At 49.0% G+C, this 20,746-nt stretch overlaps 1 protein-coding gene across 1 annotated transcript in view; it reads right to left on the bottom strand.

The window, feature by feature from the left end:
- Positions 1 to 20,746, bottom strand: part of SNX30 (sorting nexin family member 30) — a 142,984-nt gene that overhangs the window by 64,142 nt on the left and 58,096 nt on the right. Inside the window, exons 2-3 of the mRNA XM_051843080.2 lie at positions 20,196 to 20,387; positions 4,790 to 4,900 (exon numbers count right to left, since the gene is read on the bottom strand). Of these exons, the coding sequence (XP_051699040.1) occupies positions 4,790 to 4,900; positions 20,196 to 20,387 (303 nt within the window). The remainder of the gene's footprint in view (positions 1 to 4,789; positions 4,901 to 20,195; positions 20,388 to 20,746) is intronic.

The following is a 20,746-nucleotide window of genomic DNA, read 5'->3' as shown; positions in this document are numbered from 1 at the left end:
TGCCATTCAGGTTTTTGAAAAAAATTAAAATAATTTTTTAAAAGGCCAAGATGATGTTGAAGACGAAGCCTTCGCCAACAGACCAGCCACGTCAATCTGCCAGGAACAAAATCCAGATTACGCACACCCTAGCTGAAGAGGACTGACAGCAGACGCCCCAGCAGGTCAGCGTACACACTGACGCAGCAAACCTCCTGCTCGACGGGTCAAGCTGCCGTGCCCGGGGCGGCTGCGCACGGGAGCGCGGCTGTCCGTGGAAAGCTGACGGAAGCGGGAGAGGCGAGCCTGCAGCATTTCTCCACGGGACGGGAACAGTGGCAGAACCACGGCCCGACCAGTGTCCTCCTGAAGACAAAGCAGTGGCTACCAGGAGGCGGCAGTGGCCCAATCAAAGCCAGGAGTGGAAGGCTCAGGGCCAAAAACTGACCCTTGGTTTTGGGGGGATGCTCAAGGAATTCCGTTTTTGTTTTGTTTTTTACTTTTAAAGGTCAAATAGTGATAACTTCTGCATATCAGGAGAGTGTCTGGAGAAAGTCAGCCAAAGCTGCACCAGTGACATGCCCAGAACAGCCTCACCAGAGCCCTGCCCGCCCCCCCCCCCCCCCCCGCCACGTCCCTGCTCATTCCTCTCATCAAACAGGGTCTCGGGGAATCATAAATCCACCTGCCAGTCCTCACCTGGCTGCTCTGACGTCTGTTTCCTGATCTAAAAAAAAAAAAAAATCTTCAGGGGCCAACACTGTGGCATAGTGGGTAAAGCCGCTGCCTGCAGCGCCGGCATCCCATAAGGGTACAGGTTCAAGTCCCGGCTGCTCCACTTCTGATCCAGCTCTCTGCTGTGGCCTGGGAAAGCAGCAGAAGATGGTCCAAGTGCTTGGACCCCTGTACCTGCATGGGAGACCTGGAAGAAGCTCCTGGCTCCTGGTTTCAGATTGGCTCAGCTCCAGCTGTTGCAGCCATTGGGGGAGTGAACCAGCAGATGGAAGACCTCTCTCTCTCTCTCTTTCCCTCCTTCCCTCCCTCCCTCCTTCTCTCTTTCTCTACCTCTGCTTCTCTGTAACTCTTTCAAATAAATAAAAAATCTTTAAAAAGGAAATCCTTAAGGGCACCCCATTTTCTTCAGCTCGGAATAGAAACAAGACTGCACGGATAGGGCTGAATCCCCAGGAACCACAATTCTTCCGGGATGGGCTAAGAGGCTGACATTTTCCTTACAAAAATGCCTTTAACTTGATGGAGTTAACATCGAGAAATAAAGTTTAGTTTTTAATTCCATGTTTCCACGAGCTGGCGAAGGCACCCTCAGAACTCTCCAAGGAAGATGTACATAGATGCAATAAATATGAAAAGACTCTCGACGACATTAACAAAAATGCAAGTCCAAACCGGCATGAGACCCCACTGCACGCCCACTGGGACAGCTACAACCATCACAAAGATGATAATAACCCGCGGTGACGAGGACGCGGAGAAACTAGAACTCCCAGGCGCTGCCCGTGGGAAGGCACTGTGATGTCACCACTTTGCGAGACAGCCGGGTGATGCCTCAACACGTTCAATGTAGGATTACATAGGATTCAGCAGATCCACGCCTCCGCGTACCCCCGAGAGAAATGAAAGCCCACATCCACGGGAAAACCTGTACACACACAACCACAGCAGCATTACTCGTAGTAGCCAACAGGCAGAAGGCACACTGTGTCCACCCAGGGTGCTTGCGAAGTCAACGTGTCATCCATCCACACGCCGAGACACCGCCCAGGGCACCGATTCCCCCCAAAACCTGCGGGCACCATTGACAGCATCACGCTGAGTAAAAGAACCCGGCCACATGGATCACTCTGCTTATAGGAAATGCCTGGGGTGGGTCAACCACAGAGACAGAAAACAGAGGAGTGGCTGCCAATGGCTGGAAAAACAAGAATTTAAAAGTGACAACTAAGGGGTATAAAGTGTGGGGTTTTTTGTTTTTGTTTTACTGATGAAAACTTGTGCTGATGGCCACACAACTCTATGAATATTCTAAAAGACACTGAGACCAGCGTTGTGGCACAGTGGGTTAAGCCGCCGCCTGCAAGGCCAGCATCCCATATCAGAGGGCTGGTTTGAGTGCCACCTGCTTTGCTCCCGATCCAGTTCCCTGCTGATGCACATGGACCCAGCACTCCAGCCCCTGACACACACATGGGAGACCCGGATGAAGTTCCAGGCTCCCCGCTTTGGCCTGGCCCAGCCCTGGCCTTGGCAGCCATTTGGGAGATGAACAAGCAGATGGAAGATACCTACCTCTCTCTCTCTCCATGTCTCTGTCACTTTGCCTTCCAAATAAATAAAATTTAAAAAGGCAGATTCTATTGTATGTGACTGTCTCAATAAAGCTCTCCAAGGAAAGACAGAGGAAGGGAGGGAGGAAAGGCAAGGAAGAGCAAGCAAGTTTACAGCGTCTCCATCTGAACCGAGTTCCCAGGGCAGGGGTCCCTGGTCTGACTCACAACCCCTCACTCACCCTCTGCTCCTCAGCAGGGTCACACACCAGGCCAGGAAAGTGATTAACACAAGGCTAATGTTTAGTAACAGAGAAATACCGCCTAGCAGACGCTACAAAATGATGTAGTAGGGGAAAAGGGGGGTAGCTTCTGGTTTGACTTCAGTGTCTACAGCAGAGACGCTCTCCTATATTAAATCTGTCTCCAGCAAGGTGTGTGTGAGAGAACCAAGAATTTATAAAGAAATCTCGTCTAATGATGGCTTCTACAGGACCCTCACCCTCCATGCATTCACCCACACTTTAAATGCCTTGGGCATTCTGAAGCTTCTTCCATTCTCTGTGGCGTCAGCATCTGTGGACCTGTGTCGCCATATCTCACCAGCAGGTGTCGCTGTCTGACCTGCCATCTCCAGGTACCAAGCGCCAACATGCACTACCTGCCAGGAGGGGGCGCACAACCGCCCTGATGCACAGCAAGGGCAGCATATAAAGAGCTACTTCCTCCCTAAAAATACAGTGTGGGAAGGGAGAAGAGGAGAGACTATATTGGGGTATGGGGCTGAGACCTGCCGAGTACCACCTCTGGTCAGGTGACCGGCTCACCCCACTCCCAGCAGTGACACGTGGTGCCGACAGCGGGCGCCCTTGATGTGATGTGATGAGAGTGGCAGCTGACCGCTGTGGCTTTCCTCCCCACAGCACATGACCCCAGTCAAACCACAGGGAAAATGTCAGACACCACCAGAGTCTAGTCTACAGAACATCTGACCCGGAAAAAACACGGGAGGACGGGGCAGCCAGGTGGCCGGTGGTTAAACCTCTGGCTGGGACACCTGCGTCCCATATCAGCGCCTGGGTTCAATCCCTGCTCCATTCCTGATTCCAGCTTCCTGCTAATGCACACATTGGAGGCAGCAGGCCACGGCTCAAATAGTTGGGGCCCTGACATATGGGTGGGAGGCTCCCTGCTTCAGCCTGGTCCAGCCCCGGCCGGCTGTTGTGGGCATTTAGGGAAAGAATCGCAGTGAATCCATGATGGACAATACCTCTCTTTGTCTCTCTCTAGCTTTCGAATACATAAATGAACAAAAGTTTAACTTCTTTTAAAGTTCAGATGTTACGTAGTAGATCATTCTTATGCTGCTTCAATAGTGTCAGGTGGTTTTCTTGTTTTGAGGTCTATTTATTTGAAAGGCAGGGCTATAGAAAAAGAGAGACAGACAGACAGACATCTTCTATCTGCTGGTTCACTCAACAAATGGCTACAACGGCTGGGGCTGAGCCAGGCCGAAGCCAGGAGCCCGGACTCATCCAGGTCTCCCACATAGGTGCAGAGGCCCAAGCACCTGGGCCACCTCTGCTGCTTTCCCAGATGCATTAGCAGGGAGCTGGATCAGAAGTGGAGAAGCTGGGACTCCAACCAGTGCCTACATGGGATGCCGGCATTGCAGATGGCCGCTAACCTGCTGCGCCGCAACACCGGCCCGTTTTCTAGTTTTTCAAATGAAAAGCTGTGATTGAAAGAGACTGTGTGCTAGACTGCTGATCCCTGGGTTTTGGTGTATGCAAAGAAAGTCCAACCATGGGGCCGGTGCTATGGCACAGGGGTAAAGCTGCTGCCTGTGGTGACGGCATCCTATACGGGCTGCTCCACTTCCGATCCAGCTCTCTGCTATGGCCTAAGAAAGCACAGGAAGATAGCCCAAGTCTTTGGGCCCCTGCACCCACGTGGGAGACCCGGAGGAAGCTCCTGGCTTCTGATCAGCCCAGCTCTGGTCGTTGTAGCCAATTGGGGAGTGAACCAGTGTATGGAAGACCTTTCTCTCTGTCTCTCCCTCTCTGTCTGTAACTCTACCTCTCAAATAAATAAAAAAATAAATCTTTAAAAACAAAGTGCAGCCCTTCTTCACCTGGTGCAGGGGGCCAGACCTCAAGGACAGAGAGACTAGCAATGGGGAAGAAAGCTTCAGTAGGACTTACACTTCGGACTTTCAATCTTTAAAGAGGCACAAGTGAGAACCGGAGAACTCTCTATACCTCCCCGCAAATGATCATCCTAAAAGTGTCTACCCAGCCTCACCCAAGAAACTGACAACCTGTCTAGCCAATCAGAAGCCAAAACCCCAAAGGTGAGACACCCCACAGAGTGTCCATAAACATGCTTCCCACACATGTGATGGGCGGACCTGGGGTGAAATGCATGCCTGGGTGGGCTGCACCTTTAGGGGCTGGGCCGAGTCACACCTTCGGGAAAGATGGCGCGGGGAGTGAGGAGAGGAGCTGTAACGGCTTACTACCTACGGGAATGAGATGCGTGGGCTGCGATTCTTCCAGCTTGTTCCTCAGCCAGTCGAAATCCTGGTATCTGCGGCGGACGGAATATTCTGGCAGGTCAAACTCCACCCGCGTACTCTGCAAAATAAGAGGATGGAAAAAAGTCAGCGAGGGGTAACAGCAGCAGGCCTTGGCTGGGGGGGAGAGGGAGGGCTCCCTCAGAGGAAGTACGCTGGGCACGAACACGCGGTCCTCCCAGCCGGCACACCAGCCAAGGGGCAGAGCTCACCCCACGCCGCCACCGGACCCGGGGTGGAATTCAGGGGGTGAAAAGGCCAGGGCCTTTCTCCCGAGACCCCTGGCAAACGGAACTCAACCATCCCTTAGGATTATTTAGAAACATTGGGTTCATTTCCTGCAAGCTTAACTTGGAATCTCTCTCGGCACAGTCATTCCCCTTCGGATATTGCTACAGAATCCAGATCTGCTTTCTACCAAAAATGCTGACAATTTCTGCCTACAGCAAAGGGGGAAACAAACAAGAGTGGGGACAGCTGACTGCCCACTCAGGGGGCGGATGCGGTGGAAGCAGAAGTTTCGCTCAATCTGACAAAACCATAACCTGGAAACTGTATCTACAGTATTTGAGATGCACAGGAAGAAAAATCTAGAAGCAATTACCAAAAGCCACTCTGCTCCAGAAAAACGTTCGCAATCTTACCCCCTCTCCTGCAGTTTCTGTGATGTAATTACAGCCCTTTAATGAACGCCAATGTTAAATAAAATGCACTTGGTTTACACCAAAACGAGATTTTCACTCCTTAATTTGCCGAAACTAAAATCATGTCTCAGATTAAGCCATTCAGAGAAAGTACAAGATTCAAACGTACATTTTATAAACTCTCCCAATGCACAATGTTAAGAAAATCTTAAAAACACATGAATAAGAGTCACTAGTGAAAGAAATGGCTGCCAAGAGCTTTGACATTGAAGACTATGGTTTCAGGAATGGTCGTTCAGCCCAGTGGTGAAGCTGCCTGAGTTGGACCCCCCAGCTTTGACCCCTGACTCCGACTTCCTTCCAATGTGGACCCTGGAGGCGGTGGTGATGGCTGACCTGACTGGGCTCCTGCCACCCTGCTGGGAGACCTGGATCTCATCACCCACTCCAGACCCCAGCCCTGATTCAGAACCAGTGCTCGCAGGCATTTGGGGAGCGGACCAGCTGAGAACAGGGCTTGCTCTCACTCTAATAAAAAAAAAAATTTTTTTTAATTATAATTTCATCTTCCCCAAAAGCTGCACTTGCAGTCTGAGCAGAATTGTGCCGGAAAGAGTCCTGACTTGGACTGACCCCTAACACGATGCACCACTTCCCTTTTCAGTTCCACACACCAGGTGCCCCCAGGAACCACAGCCTGGGGACCACAGCTGAGGCTGGGGACCGGGAGCACGGGAACACGTGCGGAAGTCCATTCAACTGACCGATTGTGAACTATCGGAAGACGCCCCCAACGAATTGGCTGTGAAGTGAAGGGGAGGGGAGGAGAGGGGAGATGACGCCCAAACCCAAAGGCCAAGTCACTGCCAAGGGAGAGCAGGGGGCCTGATGGGGGGAATGAGGAAGCTGCACGGTCCTGGCGCCCACCCCCAGTCTCCCCCACCCCAGATACACCAAGCCTCACTGAGCCCTCATTTCCTGAGTGATAAAGGACAGTGGGAGGGACATTCTCGAGGATGCTCCAGGAGACAACCTGCAGGTGACCCCAGGCCCGGCCGTGCCGGTCGCCTTCCTAAGTGTTACCCGATCGGAACACCGACCCAGAGTTTCTCTCAAATCCACGTCACAAAGTATACAGCTCATGGAACATTTTTACTCCAACCTCCAAATCAACATTTGGTAGCTACAGAAAGCAGTATAATAAAACACACATTGTGTTTTTGTCCCAACCCATTTCATTTTTGGGGAACTGGACTTTTTCCCACTTCTTCTATCTATGCAGGGATATATTTCTTTTAAAATTTCAGGAAAAATAAAGGAATTTTAAAAACATCAGTCATATCTCTCTAAAGAGAAAAACACAATTAACATTATGGTATTCTATTATTCTATTATATTCATTCATTCACTCCTTTTTAAATCATTTTTATTTATTTATTTTATTTAAGACAAAGAAGGGCTGGCGTTATGGCATAGTGGGTTAAAGCCGCCGCCTGCAGTGCCGGCATCCCATATAGAAGCCAGTTCAAGTCCCAGCTGCTCCACTTCCAATCCAGCTCTCTGCTGTGCCCTGGGAAAGCAGTGGAAGTTGGCCCAAGCCCTTGGGTCCCTGTACCCATGTGGGAAACCCAGAAGAAGCTCCTGGCTCCTGGCTTCGGATCAGCGCAGTTCCGGCTATCGCAGCCAATTGGGGAATGAACCAGCGGATAGAAGATCTCTCTCTCTCTCTCTCTCTTGATCTCTCGATCTCTCTCTCTCCCTCTCCCTCTCCTTCTCTCTGTGTAACTCTGCCTTTCAAATAAATAAATAAATCTTTAAAAAAAAATAAAAGACAAAGACACAGAAAGATTTCCTGCCCACTGGCTTACCCACCACATGCCTACCACAGCTAGGGCTGGTCCAGGTTGAAGCCTGGAGTCTGGAATTCAGTCCAGGTCTCCCCCACGGGTGGCACAATCCCCAGTACTTGAGCCATCACCTGCTGCCTTCCAGGGTGTGCAGCAGCAGGAAGCTGGAGTTGGAAGCAGAGCTGGGACTTGAACATGGGAACTATAACACAGGATGTGGGTGCCCCAGTAGTATCCTAACCACTGTGCCCACATCTGTTCCACCTCATTTTCCATATCTCTTAAATGCATCTTGGCCATCTTCCTAGTCAGTAAATTCAGATCTATGACATCTGGATATATATTTAGCATAGTATTTCAATGAACAATTATACCACAATCAAACCAAATCCCCATTTAACTGTTTTTTCAATCAATCAGCAATGCTACAGTAAACATACTGGGCACCTATCTGCTGATAATACCCTTAAAATAAACTCCTATGAGCTAGAATTTCTGAATAAAAAGAGCACAGAGATTTTTTACTTACAAACTGCTTCCAGAAATACAGCAATTTATAGTTTCTCTACATATTCTCAGGAACTAGTTATCTTTAATCTGAGAAATTCCATATCACCTTCCTTTCGCTTTGTTACTTTGAATAACTACTGGGGTTGAACATTCTTTCAAACATTTGCTGGCCACACGTTTCTTTTCTTTTGTCAAGGGCTCTTTTTGAATTATGACTCAAGTCTTTTTTATTTGTGTGAACTCTTGATTGCCATTTGCCTACCATAATTTTCCAAAAGGTTTTTGAGACACACAATTTTTTCATTATTCAAATTACAATCATTCTTTCCCTTGAAGGCTGCTACTACTGCAAACTTATTGAAATATTCCCCTGGACTCTCCATCCTGTACGGTTTTCTGTCTTTCATCACTTATTCTGCTTCTAGGAAACTGCCATTGGAAAGGGAAGATACTGTATAGGAGCCAGCGCTGTGGTTCATGGGTTACAGCAGCACTGGCATCCCACATGGGCGCCTGTGGGAGTCCCTCTGCTCTGCTTCCGATCCAGCTCTCTACCAATGCACCTAGGAAAGCAGCAGAAAATGGGCCCCTGTACCCAAGTGAGAGACCTAGAAGAAGCTCCTGGCTCCTGCGTTGGCCTGGCCCAGCCCTGGCTGTTGTGGCCCTTTGGGGAGTGAACTAGCAGACAGAAGACCTCTCTGTCTCTCCTTCTCTCTCTCTCTCTCTCTGTAACTCTGCCTTTCAAATACATAAATAAATCTTTAAAAAAAAAAAGATATTTGTATAATGGTCTCCATTACAATATTATTTAAAATAACAGAGGAATTTTTTCCCTTTTTTTTATTAAGTAAATATAAATTTCCAAAGTACAGTTTATGGATTACAATGGCTTTCCACCCCATAATTTCCCTCCCACTCACACCTCTGCCACCTCCCACTCCCTCTCCCATTCCATTCACATCGAGATTCATTTTCAATTCTCTTTATATACAGAAGATCGATTTAGTATATATTAAGTAAAGATTTCATCAGTTTGCACCCACACAGAAACACAAAGTGTAAAATACTGTTTCAGTACTAGTTATAGCATTACTTCACATTGGACAACACATTAAGGACAGATCCCACATGAGAAGTAAGTACACAGTGACTCCTGTTGTTGACTTAACAACTTGACACTCTTGTTTATGGCGTCAGTAATCTCCCTAGGCTCTAGTCATGAGTTGCCAAGGCTATGGAAGCCTGTTGAGTTTGCCAACTTCAATCTTATTCCAACAGGGTCATAGTCAAAGTGGGAGTTCTCTCCTCCCTTCAGAGAAAGGCACCTCCTTCTCTGATGGCCCCGATCTTTCCACTGGGATCTCACTCACAGAGATCTTTCATTTAGGTCTTCTTTTTTTTTTTTTTTTCCCCCCAGGGTGTCTTGGCTTTCCATGCCTAAAATACTCTCATGGGCTCTTCAGCCATATCTGAATGCCTTAAGGGCTGATTCTGAGGCCAGAGTGCTATTTAGGACATCTGCCATTCTATGAGTCTGTTGTGTATCCCACTTCCCATGATGGATCGTTCTCTCCCTTTTTGATTCTATCAGTTAGTATTAGCAGACACTAGTCTTAATAACAGAGGAATTGAAACAACCTAAGCTTCAGCAATTTAAAACCTATTAAGGAATTTTGGTATATTTATTCCAAGAGAACTGTCCTCTTAATACTCAAATTTAGTTCCAAATTTTATACCATTTTCAATATAAGATTTTTATAGTAACAAAAAGATGCTCATTTAAAAAAATTCTTTATTTATTTTGAAAATCAGAATTACAGAGAGGGAAAGATACAGAGAGAGAGATTTTTCCATATGCTGGTTCACTCTCCAGGTGGCTGAATGGCCAGGATAGGGCCAGGCTAAAGCCAGGAGCCAGGAGCCTCATCTGGGTCTCCCACACGGATGGCCAGGGCCCAAACACTTAGGTCATCCTCTGCTGCTTTCCCAGGCACATCAGCAGGGAGCTAGATGAGAAGTGGAGCAGCAGGGATTTGAACTGGCGCCCTTATAGGATGTGGCATTGCCACAATGCCATCCCCAAGATGGCCATTTTTTAAGGGATATCTTAAAAACCATAGGGGAGGGGCCGGCACTGTGGTGCAGCGGGTTAATGCCCTGGCCTGCTGCGCCGGCATCCCATATGGGTGCTGGTTTGAGTCCTGGCTGCTCCTCTTCCAATCCAGATCTCTGCTGTGGCCTGGGAAAGCAGTAGAAGACGGCCCAAGTCCTTGGGCCCCTGCACCCACATGGGAGACCGAGAAGTAGCTCCTGGCTTCCAATTGGCCCAGCCCCAGCTATTGTGGCCATTCGGCCACTCGGCCATTCGGGGAGTGAACCAATGGAAAGAAGATCTTTCTGTCTCTCCCTCTCACTATCTGTAACTCTACCTCTCAAATAAATAAATAAAATCTTTAAAAAAAAAAAAAAGAGCCATAGGGGAGTCAATACACCAAGAAAAACCTGATTTTATGCTTTGGAAAGCAGTAAGGTTAAAAAAAACAAACTCATGAAACAGAGGACGCTCATGTTCTCACGTTTCCTGACCCAGTATTTAGTTTACTTATCACTACCACAGCTTTTTCTAGAAAAAACATAGCGAAACGTAAAATACAGTCAAATGACATAAATTATAAGTAGGTGAGAAAGACTGAGAAAATAAGGACAGGGAGAAAAAGTCGGACCAGGAATGAGGCTAGCAAAACCCACTTAAAACGGAACGCCACACACTTGCTAAAACTGGGCCACAGGCAGGACGCTGAGGTTCTGAGGAGAAACCCAGATAAGGGACGCACAGTAATAAGACACTCAGATCAACGACTGCAATGGCGAGCTTGTAGTACGTGTTTGCTCTGTGACACTCTGGGCCTAATTTAGAAAGGAGAGTAAAGGAAAGCTCTTTCTCTATTTGCTGGTACCTGCAGTCAACAAGCAAAGAAAAGAAAGCGTGCACCCACAATCCCATAACCGGAGATGGCTGCCACGTCACTGCGCTCTACGTCCTGCCATGCCATGCACCCCATGACCTCCGGAGCTACACTGAGATCTGAGAACGGCTAAATGAGCCCGAGTGTTGGAGCAAAGAACATTCATACTGGCTGCGCTGGAGGGTCAAGGGCCTCACCTCCATGTGAACAGCTCTCTGGTCGTCTCTGCACATCCCTGGCCTTCTCCTTTTCTTTCTGGAGGCTCAGCACTTGGGCAGACCTACACGGAGTGTCGATCTAACCCGGGAGTAAGGACTGCCCAGCCCCAGGGCCACAGAAGGCTTGAGAAATCGCTTGGTCCAGCCCTGCCAAGGCAACACAGACAGGACTGGAAGTGCAATGCGCCCACAGCAGGCTGGTTTTTAAGCTGAGGATTCTGTAGGGCCCACCAATGATGCTATAATTATCCAAATGGCCCTTGGCAGGAATCCCTGGATCAATCTCGGTGCTCCTTCCCCACCACCCATTCACCCAACTCTGGCAAAAACTGCAAGCAGCCACTTCTCGTTGAACCAGGCCCCGGCCCATGAGTTCACTGCCAAAGGAAAACCACAATCAGGCAAACACACAGATCAAAGCAAGAAATTCTACTGGACCCTCAACACCACCAAGCAGTCTTCAAACACTCACTCGGTCCGCTCTCTCCCTTACTGAGCACCCCAGGCACTGCAGAGCCCGCAGCCATTTTAAAATTTCTAAGCTGGGGCTGGTGTTGTGGCTTAGTGGGTAAAACCGCCGCCTGCAGGGCTGGCATCCTATATGGGCGCAGGTTTAAGTCCCAGCTGCTCCACTTCTGATCCAGCTCTCTGCTATGGCCTGGGAAAGCAGCAGGAGATGACCCAAGCCCTTGGGCCCCTGCACCCACGTGGGAGACTTAGAAGAAGCCCCTGGCTCCTGGCTTTGGATCGGCTCCACTTTGGCCATTGCAGCCATTTGGGGAGTGAACCAGCAGATAGAAGACCCCTCTCTCTCCCTCTGCCTCTGCCCTCTTTAACTCTGACTTTCAAGTAAAATAATAAATCTTTAAAGTAAATAAATACATAATAAAATTTCTAAACTCCACTTCAACACCTCCCGCTCTGCTCTCAGCATCTCCATTTATTCATGGAGAAAACTGAAAAGGAAAATTCATGCAGCCATAAGCAGAGGTCCCTTCGACTTCCTGCTACAAGATAAACTTCCCCTTTCTCTGGAAACAAGGGCAAAAGTCCACCTTCCACCACAGAAGGCTACGTCCTCTGCTGGAGTGAGGAATACTCTCTCTCTCCTCCTCTCCCCCATCCCCTACCCACCCCCGCTGGTGGCTTCCACCCTGCACCCCCTGACTTCAACTTAGCATCACTGCTGCTCCTCTCCTGATGCTGCTCGTCTGGCCCTGAGGTCTCTTATACAGGTCTCTTTCATCCTGGAGCCTGCACCAGCCCCCAGAGAATGTTCCAGGTGCACTTTCCTGGCCGGACTGCCAAACACTCATGTTCTGGCTTGCTCACCTCCTATCCCCCACAACCCCCGGCAGCCACAGAACTGCTCTCTTCACAGTTACCAACAACGCGGCCAGCGCATCCGACATGCACTTTGTCATCCTTATTTACGAGCTGGCCTCTGAGCCGTGCCTGGACCCTGCTGACCGCTGGGTTGTCTGGAGGGAGGAACCACAAGAGAGTAAGGTCTGGTGGGAACTGGTGGGGACAGCCTGGAAAGGGAGCTGAGGGTGCCTGCTCCCTCAGCCTCAAGCGTCTTTCCTCACCGTAAGTATCAGCAGCCAGGCCTCGGGGCAGGTGCGGGAGCATAGTGCTGCTGTGACTCCGCGCGCCCATGTCCCCCTGGAAGAGCCTGTCCACGGCAAGGAGACGCTGGTGACTAAGGGCAAGGATTCTACAATCAGGCCAGCTGGGCTTGGGCTCTCGCCCCACCACGTGTTAGTGGCATGCCTTTGAGCAATTTTTTCTAATAATAGAAGCATCACTATGCTTGGTATTTTTTAAAGATTATTTATTTATTTATTTATTTGAAAAACAGTTAGAGAGAGAGAGAGAGACAGAGAGGGTGTTCCATCCGCTGCCTCACTCCCCAAATGGCTGCAACAGCTGGAGCTGCACCAATCCAAAGCCAGGAGCCAGGAGCTTCTTTCAAGTCTCCCACGTGAGCGCAGGGGCCCAAGCACCTGGGCCATTTTCTGCTGCTTTCCCAGGCCATAGCAGAGAGCTCAATGGGAAGTGGAGCAGCCGGGACTTGAACCAGCGCACATATGGGATGCCGGCATGACAGGCGGAAGTTTAGCCTACTACGCCACAGCGCAGGCCACTGAGCAATTTTTTAATATCTTTTTTCTCAGTTCCCTCACTTGTAAAATAAGAACATTACCAATATCACTGAGAGCTAGGATTAACTGACAATATACTCAAAACATAGAGATACAAAATGACAGCACATCCACACAAAAGAACACTGTTGTAGTTTTACAAATGTTAGCATAAAAGTGTGCTCACCTAGGGGCCAGCATTGTGGGGTGGAGGGAAAGCTGCTGCCTGCAAGGCCAGCATCCCATAGGGCTGCTCCACTTCCTACCCAGCTCCCTGCTGATGGTCTGGGAAAAGCAGTAGAAGATGGCCCAAGTGTATGGGCTCCTGCCACCCAGGTGGGAGACCTGGAGGAAGCTCCCGGCTCCTGGCTTTGGCCTGGCCCTGCGCAGTCCATTGCGACCACCTGGGGAGTGAGCCAGCCGTTGGAAGATCTAACTCTTTCAAAACAAATAAATCTTAAAAAAAAAAAAAAGTATGCTCACTGGTGTTTATTAGTGTGGAAAGATGTTCACAATGTCACAATGCAGTAAGTGAATCAGAAGCGTAAAAAATGCACATTTTTGTAAAAAGAGAAAAGCAGTACAGAAAGTTAGCAATGATGATACTGAGCCTACAGGTATTCTTCTATTTTACTGTTTTAGCTTACTTGTATTTTCTAATTCTTCTACAGTGAACAAATATGACTTTAAAAAAAAACATAAGTTAAAGGGTAGCTATTACAAGAAAGAGAAAAAGGCCAGCAGGCGGCGAGTACACGGTGACCAGCCATTATCACGGTGTAACTTTCTAAGCATCTGGAGGAGCCATCTACCCTGGGAAGGCTTGCACTGGCTCACCTGGAGAGAGAAGACACTGCTGGGTGGAAAATTCTTTGCCTACACCAGCTCTCAGCCCTGGCTCATTTAACTCGGGCAGAACGAGGTCAGGACTTTGTTAAGCTTTGGTCATCAAGAATACAAACTAGACTTGGGGAGTCAAAGGCTCAAAGTAACCAAGCAGCCATGTGAACAGCTTTGTCCCCTGACCGCAGTCACTAAGCAGCCATGTGAACAGCTTTGTCCCCTGACCGCAACTGCTGGGGGACCTCAGCAGGCGTGCGGATCGGATGCTGAGATTCTGCGATGCTGTGGGACCTCTGCCATCCCCGTGCACCCCTACATAACCTCCAGCCCAGCTCGCAGAAAGCAGGCTCTAAATGCACCTCCAGGCCATGATACTTGCTGCCGCCGTTAGAAACAGGGACAGAAGACTGTGCTGGCTTGGCATCAGACGCGCAAGAGCTGGGAAGCCATACCACTTGGCACGGTCCCAAGTTCATCCTGAGCTGTTGCCGTGACAGACAGGTGAACCGCGGGACTGGAACTTGGGAAAGGTTACCCTAGGACATTCTCTGCCTTCTAGGTAATCAAATAACCCCAAGAGAAGGGGTGGAAATAAGAACACGGGTGGGAACAAGTAGGAAAGGAAGGGACGAGCAGGCAGCTAAGGAAATCCGGGGAGCATTCACCCATAAAGCTGCGGACGGACATCCTACAGGACTTGCACAGGGATGGCAGCCAAGTGCAGGGCCAAGGAATCAAGCAGCAGTGGGAAGCCACCAAGGCAGGCGAGCGCTGCTGTGCCAGCCAGGCAGTCACCCAGGCAGCTGGCTGTTTACGGCACCAATTCCAGAAAAACAGGTTTTCCATTTCACTGATCACGGGATAAAAAAAAAAAAAAAAGTGAGTTCATCCCAGGGTCGGGGGGGGGGGGGGGAATAAATGGAAATAATTGCTGGAAAATTGCACATCAACGTAGGACCTCTGAGGAAATAATATACAGGTGAGCACCTGGACCGACAGCGGGAAACTGCAGGCAGCCAGGGCAGTGGTAATGGGGACGGACTGCGTGCGTTCACATGAGTGTGCACATGCGCACAAAGGACAGAGTAGCAGTACTGAGAAACTGGGACAAGCTTAAATGTCCCTACAGAAAAGATACTGTAGCGTCACCACGAAAACAGTTAAGACTTTGAAAGAGGATACAGAGGCAGGTGCTGTGGCATTGTGGGTGCCGGCATCCCATATGGGCGCCAGTTCAAGTCCCAGCTGCTTCACTTCCAATCCTGCTCTCTGCTATGGCCTGGGAAAGCAGTGGAAGATGGCCCAAGTGCTTGGGCCCCTGCACCCACGAGGGAGACCCAGAAGAAGCTCCTGGCTCCTGGCTTTGGATCAGCGCAGCTCCAGTCACTGTGGCCATCTGGGGAGTGTATCAGCAGATAGAAGACCTCTCTCTCTCTGTGTCTCTACCTCTCTGTAACTCTGCCTTTCAAATAAATAAATAAATCTTTTAAAAAGAAGAAGAAAGAAGCTACAGTCACATAAACATGGAAGAGTCTTCAAAAATTGTAAAATAGAAGTAAAGCTTAGAAAGCAATTTACACCAAAATCTAAATAATATATATTCTAACTGTGTGTGTGTGTGTGTGTGTGTGTGTGTGTGTGAAGAAAATGAATGGGAAGACATAGGACAAATTTTAGCAACAGTTGCTTGGTGTTAGAATAATCTTGGTAAGAAGGGCTAAGGAAGACAGCTCAGTTTTCTACTGTGAATTTGAGCTTTTTTTTTTAAGATTTATTTATTTATTTGAAAGTCAAAGTTAGGCAGAGAGAGAGAGAGAGAGGTCTTCCATCTGCTGGTTCACTCCCCAACTGGCTGCAATGGCTGGAGCTGCGGCAATCTGAAACCAGGGGTCTTCCTCTGTGTCTCCCACATGGGTGCAGGGGCCCAAGGACTTGGGCCATCTTCCACTGCTTTCCCAGGTCATAGCAGAGAGCTGGATAGAAAGTGGAGCAGCCAGGACTGAAACCGGCATCCATATGGGATGCTGACATTGCAGGAGGCAGCTTTACACACTACACCACAGCGCCAACCCCTATTTGGGATTTAATACTGTCTTATTTATTGTTTTACAATAATACATGTATATTACCTATGTCGTTGCATTTTATTTTACTTTTTTGAAAACCAGCTTTTGATTTTATTATTTATTTAATTTTAAAGAGAGACAGAGCTACAACATCCACTGGCTTACTTCCTAAATGCCCACAATGGCCGTGTGCCGGGGGTTGAAGCCAGGAGCCAGGAGCTCAACCCAGGTTTCCCACGCTGGGGCAGGGATCCAACAACTTGAGCTATCACCTGCTACTTCCGAGAGCATGCATCAGCAGGAAGCTGCCACTGAGACTCAAACTCAAGCTTTCCAATATGGGACGCAGGAGCCCAAAGCAGCGTCTAACCACTGGACAAATTGAATACCGCTACACATGTATAATTTTTTTTTTTTTTTTTGAGAGGCAGAGTTAGACAGTGAGAGAGAGAGACAGAGAGAAAGGTGTTCCTTTTCCGTTGGTTTACCCCACAAGTGGCCACTACAGCCATTGTGTTGCGGCCGGCGCGCTGCGCTGATCAGAGCCAGGAGCTAGGTGCTTCTCCTGGTCTCCCATGGGGTGCAGGGCCCAAGCACTTGGGCCATCCTCCATTGCCCTGCCGGGCCACAGCAGAGAGCTAGACTGGAAGAGGAGCAACCAGGACAGAATCCAGCGCCCCAACCGGGACTAGAACCCTGGGTGCCGGCACCGCAGGCGGAGATTAGCCTAGTGAGCCGCGGTGCCAGCCCACATGTATAATTTTTTTTTTTTTTGACAGGCAGAGTGGACAGTGAGAGAGAGAGAGAGACAGAGAGAAAGGTCTTCCTTTGCTGTTGGTTCACCCTCCAATGGCCGCCGAGGCCAGCGCATCGCGCTGGTCCGAAGCCAGGAGCCAGGTGCTTTTCCTGGTCTCCCATGCGGGTGCAAGGACCCAAGCACTTGGGCCATTCTCCACTGCACTCCCAGGCCATAGCAGAGAGCTGTCCTGGAAGAGGGGCAACCGGGACAGAATCCGGCGCCCCAACTGGGACTAGAACCCAGTGTGCCGGCACCGCAAGGCGGAGGATTAGCCTAGTGAGCCGCAGTGCCGGCCACATGTATAATTTTTTTAAAAAAGATTTATTTTATTTATTTTAATGACAGAGTTACAGAGAGAGGTAGAGACAGAGAGAGAGGTCCTCCATCTGCTGGTTCACTGCCCAGATGGCAGCAATGGCCAGAGCTGAGCTGAGCCAATCCGAAGCCAGAAGCCAGGAGCTTCTTCCAGGTCTCCCATGCAGGTACAGGGGCCCAAGGACTTGGACCATCTTTTACTGCTTTCCCAGGCCATAGCAGAGAGCTGGATCGGAAATGGGGCAGTCGGGACTCAAACTGGCACCCACATGGGATGCTGGCACTGCAGGCAGTGGCCTCACCTGCTACCCCACAGCACCGGCCCCGTATGTATCATTTTTAAAACACAACATTTTACTTAAATCAAAGATGAAGAGACAAAATGTGAGTGTATTTTACTCTCTGCTTTTCTTTCCAAGGAATTTTTTCTTTAATGTTTCTTTTCACCTACTAAAAGGCAGAACAACAGAGAAAGAGTGGGAAAAATCTTGCATTGCTGGTTCACTCCAAATGCCCACAACAGCCAGGGCTGGATAGGTCAAAGCCGGAATCTGGAACCCTACCTGGGTCTCCCACATGGGCAGCAGGCGCCCAACCATTTGACCCATCATCTGTTTCCTCCCAGGATGCACTGGCAGGAAGTGGGATCAGAAGTGGGAGTAGCTGAAACTCAAATTAGCACTCCAATATGGAATGTCAGCACCCACTACACCACAACACCTGCCCATCCAAGGAATTTAAATGAGTACAAGACCTACTGAACTTTAATGATTAAAAAAAAAAAAAAAAAAAAAAACTTTTTTCAACAAAGAAAACAAGAAGAGGCTCTCTTAACATCATCCACAAAGGCACCTTCATCTGTTTAAAACTTCTGGAAAGATCTGTACGTCCCTGAGGTCTGTAGTAGGGAGAGAGTCCAAGAAATAGGGTGGTTTTTCTGACTAAAGCACATTTTTAAATTCAGAAACATAAAATGAGAAGTGATTTTTCTCCCTGCTAGTGTAGAGAACCTAGGTCAGTGGTTTTTGACCAGGGGCACTTTTGTATCCCAACGAATACCCTACAAGGTCTGCAGATGGCTTGGGTTGTCACAACCAGGAGCTGGGTGTGGTGCTACTACCAAGGAGTGGGCAAAGCCACAGATGCCACTCAACATCCTGCCAAGGGCCGGCCCACAGCAAAGGGTTACTCAGTCCAAAGTGTCAGTGCTGCCAAGGCTGAGAAACCCTGCTCCAGGGCCAGAATTTAGTACTATTTTAAACAATCAACCTGTAATTTTGAAATAAGGGGCAGCTGTCTGACCTGGCAGTTTAGACGCTGGTTAGGATGCCTACAACCCACATCAGAGTGGGTTCAACACCCAGCTTCCAATTCCAGCTTTCTGACAATGCCCTGGGAGGCAGGGGTGATGGCTCAAGTATTTGGGTACCTGCAACCCACGCAGGAGACCTGGATAGAGTTCCTGGCTCCCAGCATTAGCCCTGCCCAAGGGTTGGCCGTCTGTCTGTCTCTCTCTCCCTCTCTCTAGCCCTAAAATAAAGAAATAAAATGTGAGGGCTGACACTGTGGCGTAGTAGGTTACACAACCGCCTCAGTGCCAGCACCTACTACGGGCACTGATTCAAATCCCAGCTGCTCCACTCCTTTTTGTTTTAAAGATTTATTTTATTTATTTTAAAGACAGAGTTACAGAGAGAGGTCTTCCATCTGCCGGTTCACTGCCCAGATGGCCGCAAGGGCCAGAGATATGCCAATCCAAAGCCAAGAGCCAGGAGCTTCTTCCGGGTCTCCCACGTGGGTGCAGGGGCCAAAGGACTTGTGCTATCTTCTACTGCTTTCCCAGGCCACAGTAGAGAGCTGGATCGGAAGAGGAGCAGCCGGGACTAGAACTGGCACTTATAAGGGTTGCCAGTGCTTCAGGCCAGGGCTTTAACCCGCTGCACCACTGTGCCAGCCCAGCTCTGGCCGTTGAGGCCATCTGGGGAGTGAACCAGAAGATGAAGACCTCTCTCTCTGTAACTCTGCCTCTCAAGTAAATAAATAATAAATCTTTTAAAAAGGGAAAATATTTTTAGAAGTCTTCAGTCATACTTTCTCCCTCATTTTAAGATTTAAATTCTCTCTAACTCTGACTTTCAAATAAATAAATAAATCTTTTTAAAAAATTACTATGAGGCTTGTGTTGTGGTGCTGTGGGTTAAGCCACCACTTGTGACACTGGCATCCCACACTGGAGTGCTGGTTTGAGCCCTAGCTACTCCCCTGTGGTTTTTTTGTTTTATTTGAAAGGCTGATTTATAGAGACAGAGAGTGTTCCATCCCCAGGTTCACTCCCCAAATGCCACAATGGCTGGGAGTGGGCCAGGCCAAAGCCAGGAGCCAGGAGCCTCAATCTGTTCTCCCGTGCATGGCAGGGGCCCAAGCACTTGGGCCATTTTCTTCAGCTTTCCCAGGCACATCAGCAGGGAGCTGGATTGAAAGAGCAGCTGGGATTTAATCTGGTGCCCACAGAGGATGCCTGTATCGCAGGTGGCAGCTTAACCCACTGTGCCACAATACTGGTCCCACTACTCTGCTTCTGATCCAACTCTCTGGTAATGTGCCTGGGAAAGCAACAGAAGATGATTCAAGTGCCTGGGCCCCTGTCACTCACATTGGAAGACCTGGGAAGAGTTCTGGGCTCCTCGATGAGAGGCCTGGCCTAGCCCCTGCTCTTGCAGCCATTTGGGGAGTGAACTGGCAGATGGAAGATCGATCTCTCTCCCTCCTCCTCTCTGTGTTTGTACATGGTTGTGTGTTTTACTCTGCTTTTCAAATAAATAATTTTTAAAAAATGCTATATATAATCCTTTTAATTTGAATTCTTCCACTATCTCCAAAAACCATACCCACATTATAATAAATTGAAGAAAAGTGGGCAAGAAAGCAAAGGCAGGAGCCTTGGAGACAGAAGCCTGAATCTCCAAGATCATTCAACACATCAGAAGATAGAGGAGGCGTCTACCTTGGTGGTGATCCTATACGTGATGTAGGTCTCCATCGTGCAGACATGCTTCTTGGGGTCATCGACTGTGACAAAGAGATCCCTGGTCTCACCGTCAATGTCATCATCGAGCTGAAGTCTGTTGAGAAGGGAAGACGAAGACGCCGGGCTCGAGGTGCCTGCTGGAGTGCCACCGTTAGGCAGAATGAGATCCTAAAAGAGAGAAAGAATTGCCTTACAAATTCAACGGAAACACACACCGGAGTATCAGCACAAGCAGCCGGTTCAGCCAAACCAAGAAACACTTCCAAAACACACACACACACACACACACACACACAAACACTTTCAAAACATCCAGGCCTCTCCGTACACAATGGTTCTTGAGTGGGACAGGTCTTTTACAACCAATAGAAACACAGAATGGCTATGCTCTAGGTCTAGTTCATGTCACTTCATCCTCCAGGAAGTGCTGGAGAAACCAACCCGGCCAAACAGCTCGCGGACAGAGAACCTAACAGCCTCATCTTCGTCAGCCAGCCATAGAGAAGGAACTCTGGGAGCTCACCCTA

This window comes from Oryctolagus cuniculus, chromosome 1, assembly GCF_964237555.1.
Source record: "Oryctolagus cuniculus chromosome 1, mOryCun1.1, whole genome shotgun sequence".
Lineage (NCBI taxonomy): Eukaryota > Metazoa > Chordata > Mammalia > Lagomorpha > Leporidae > Oryctolagus > Oryctolagus cuniculus.
The sequence above is the reverse complement of the archived record's forward strand: the minus strand, read 5'-3'. Positions and strand labels throughout refer to the sequence as shown.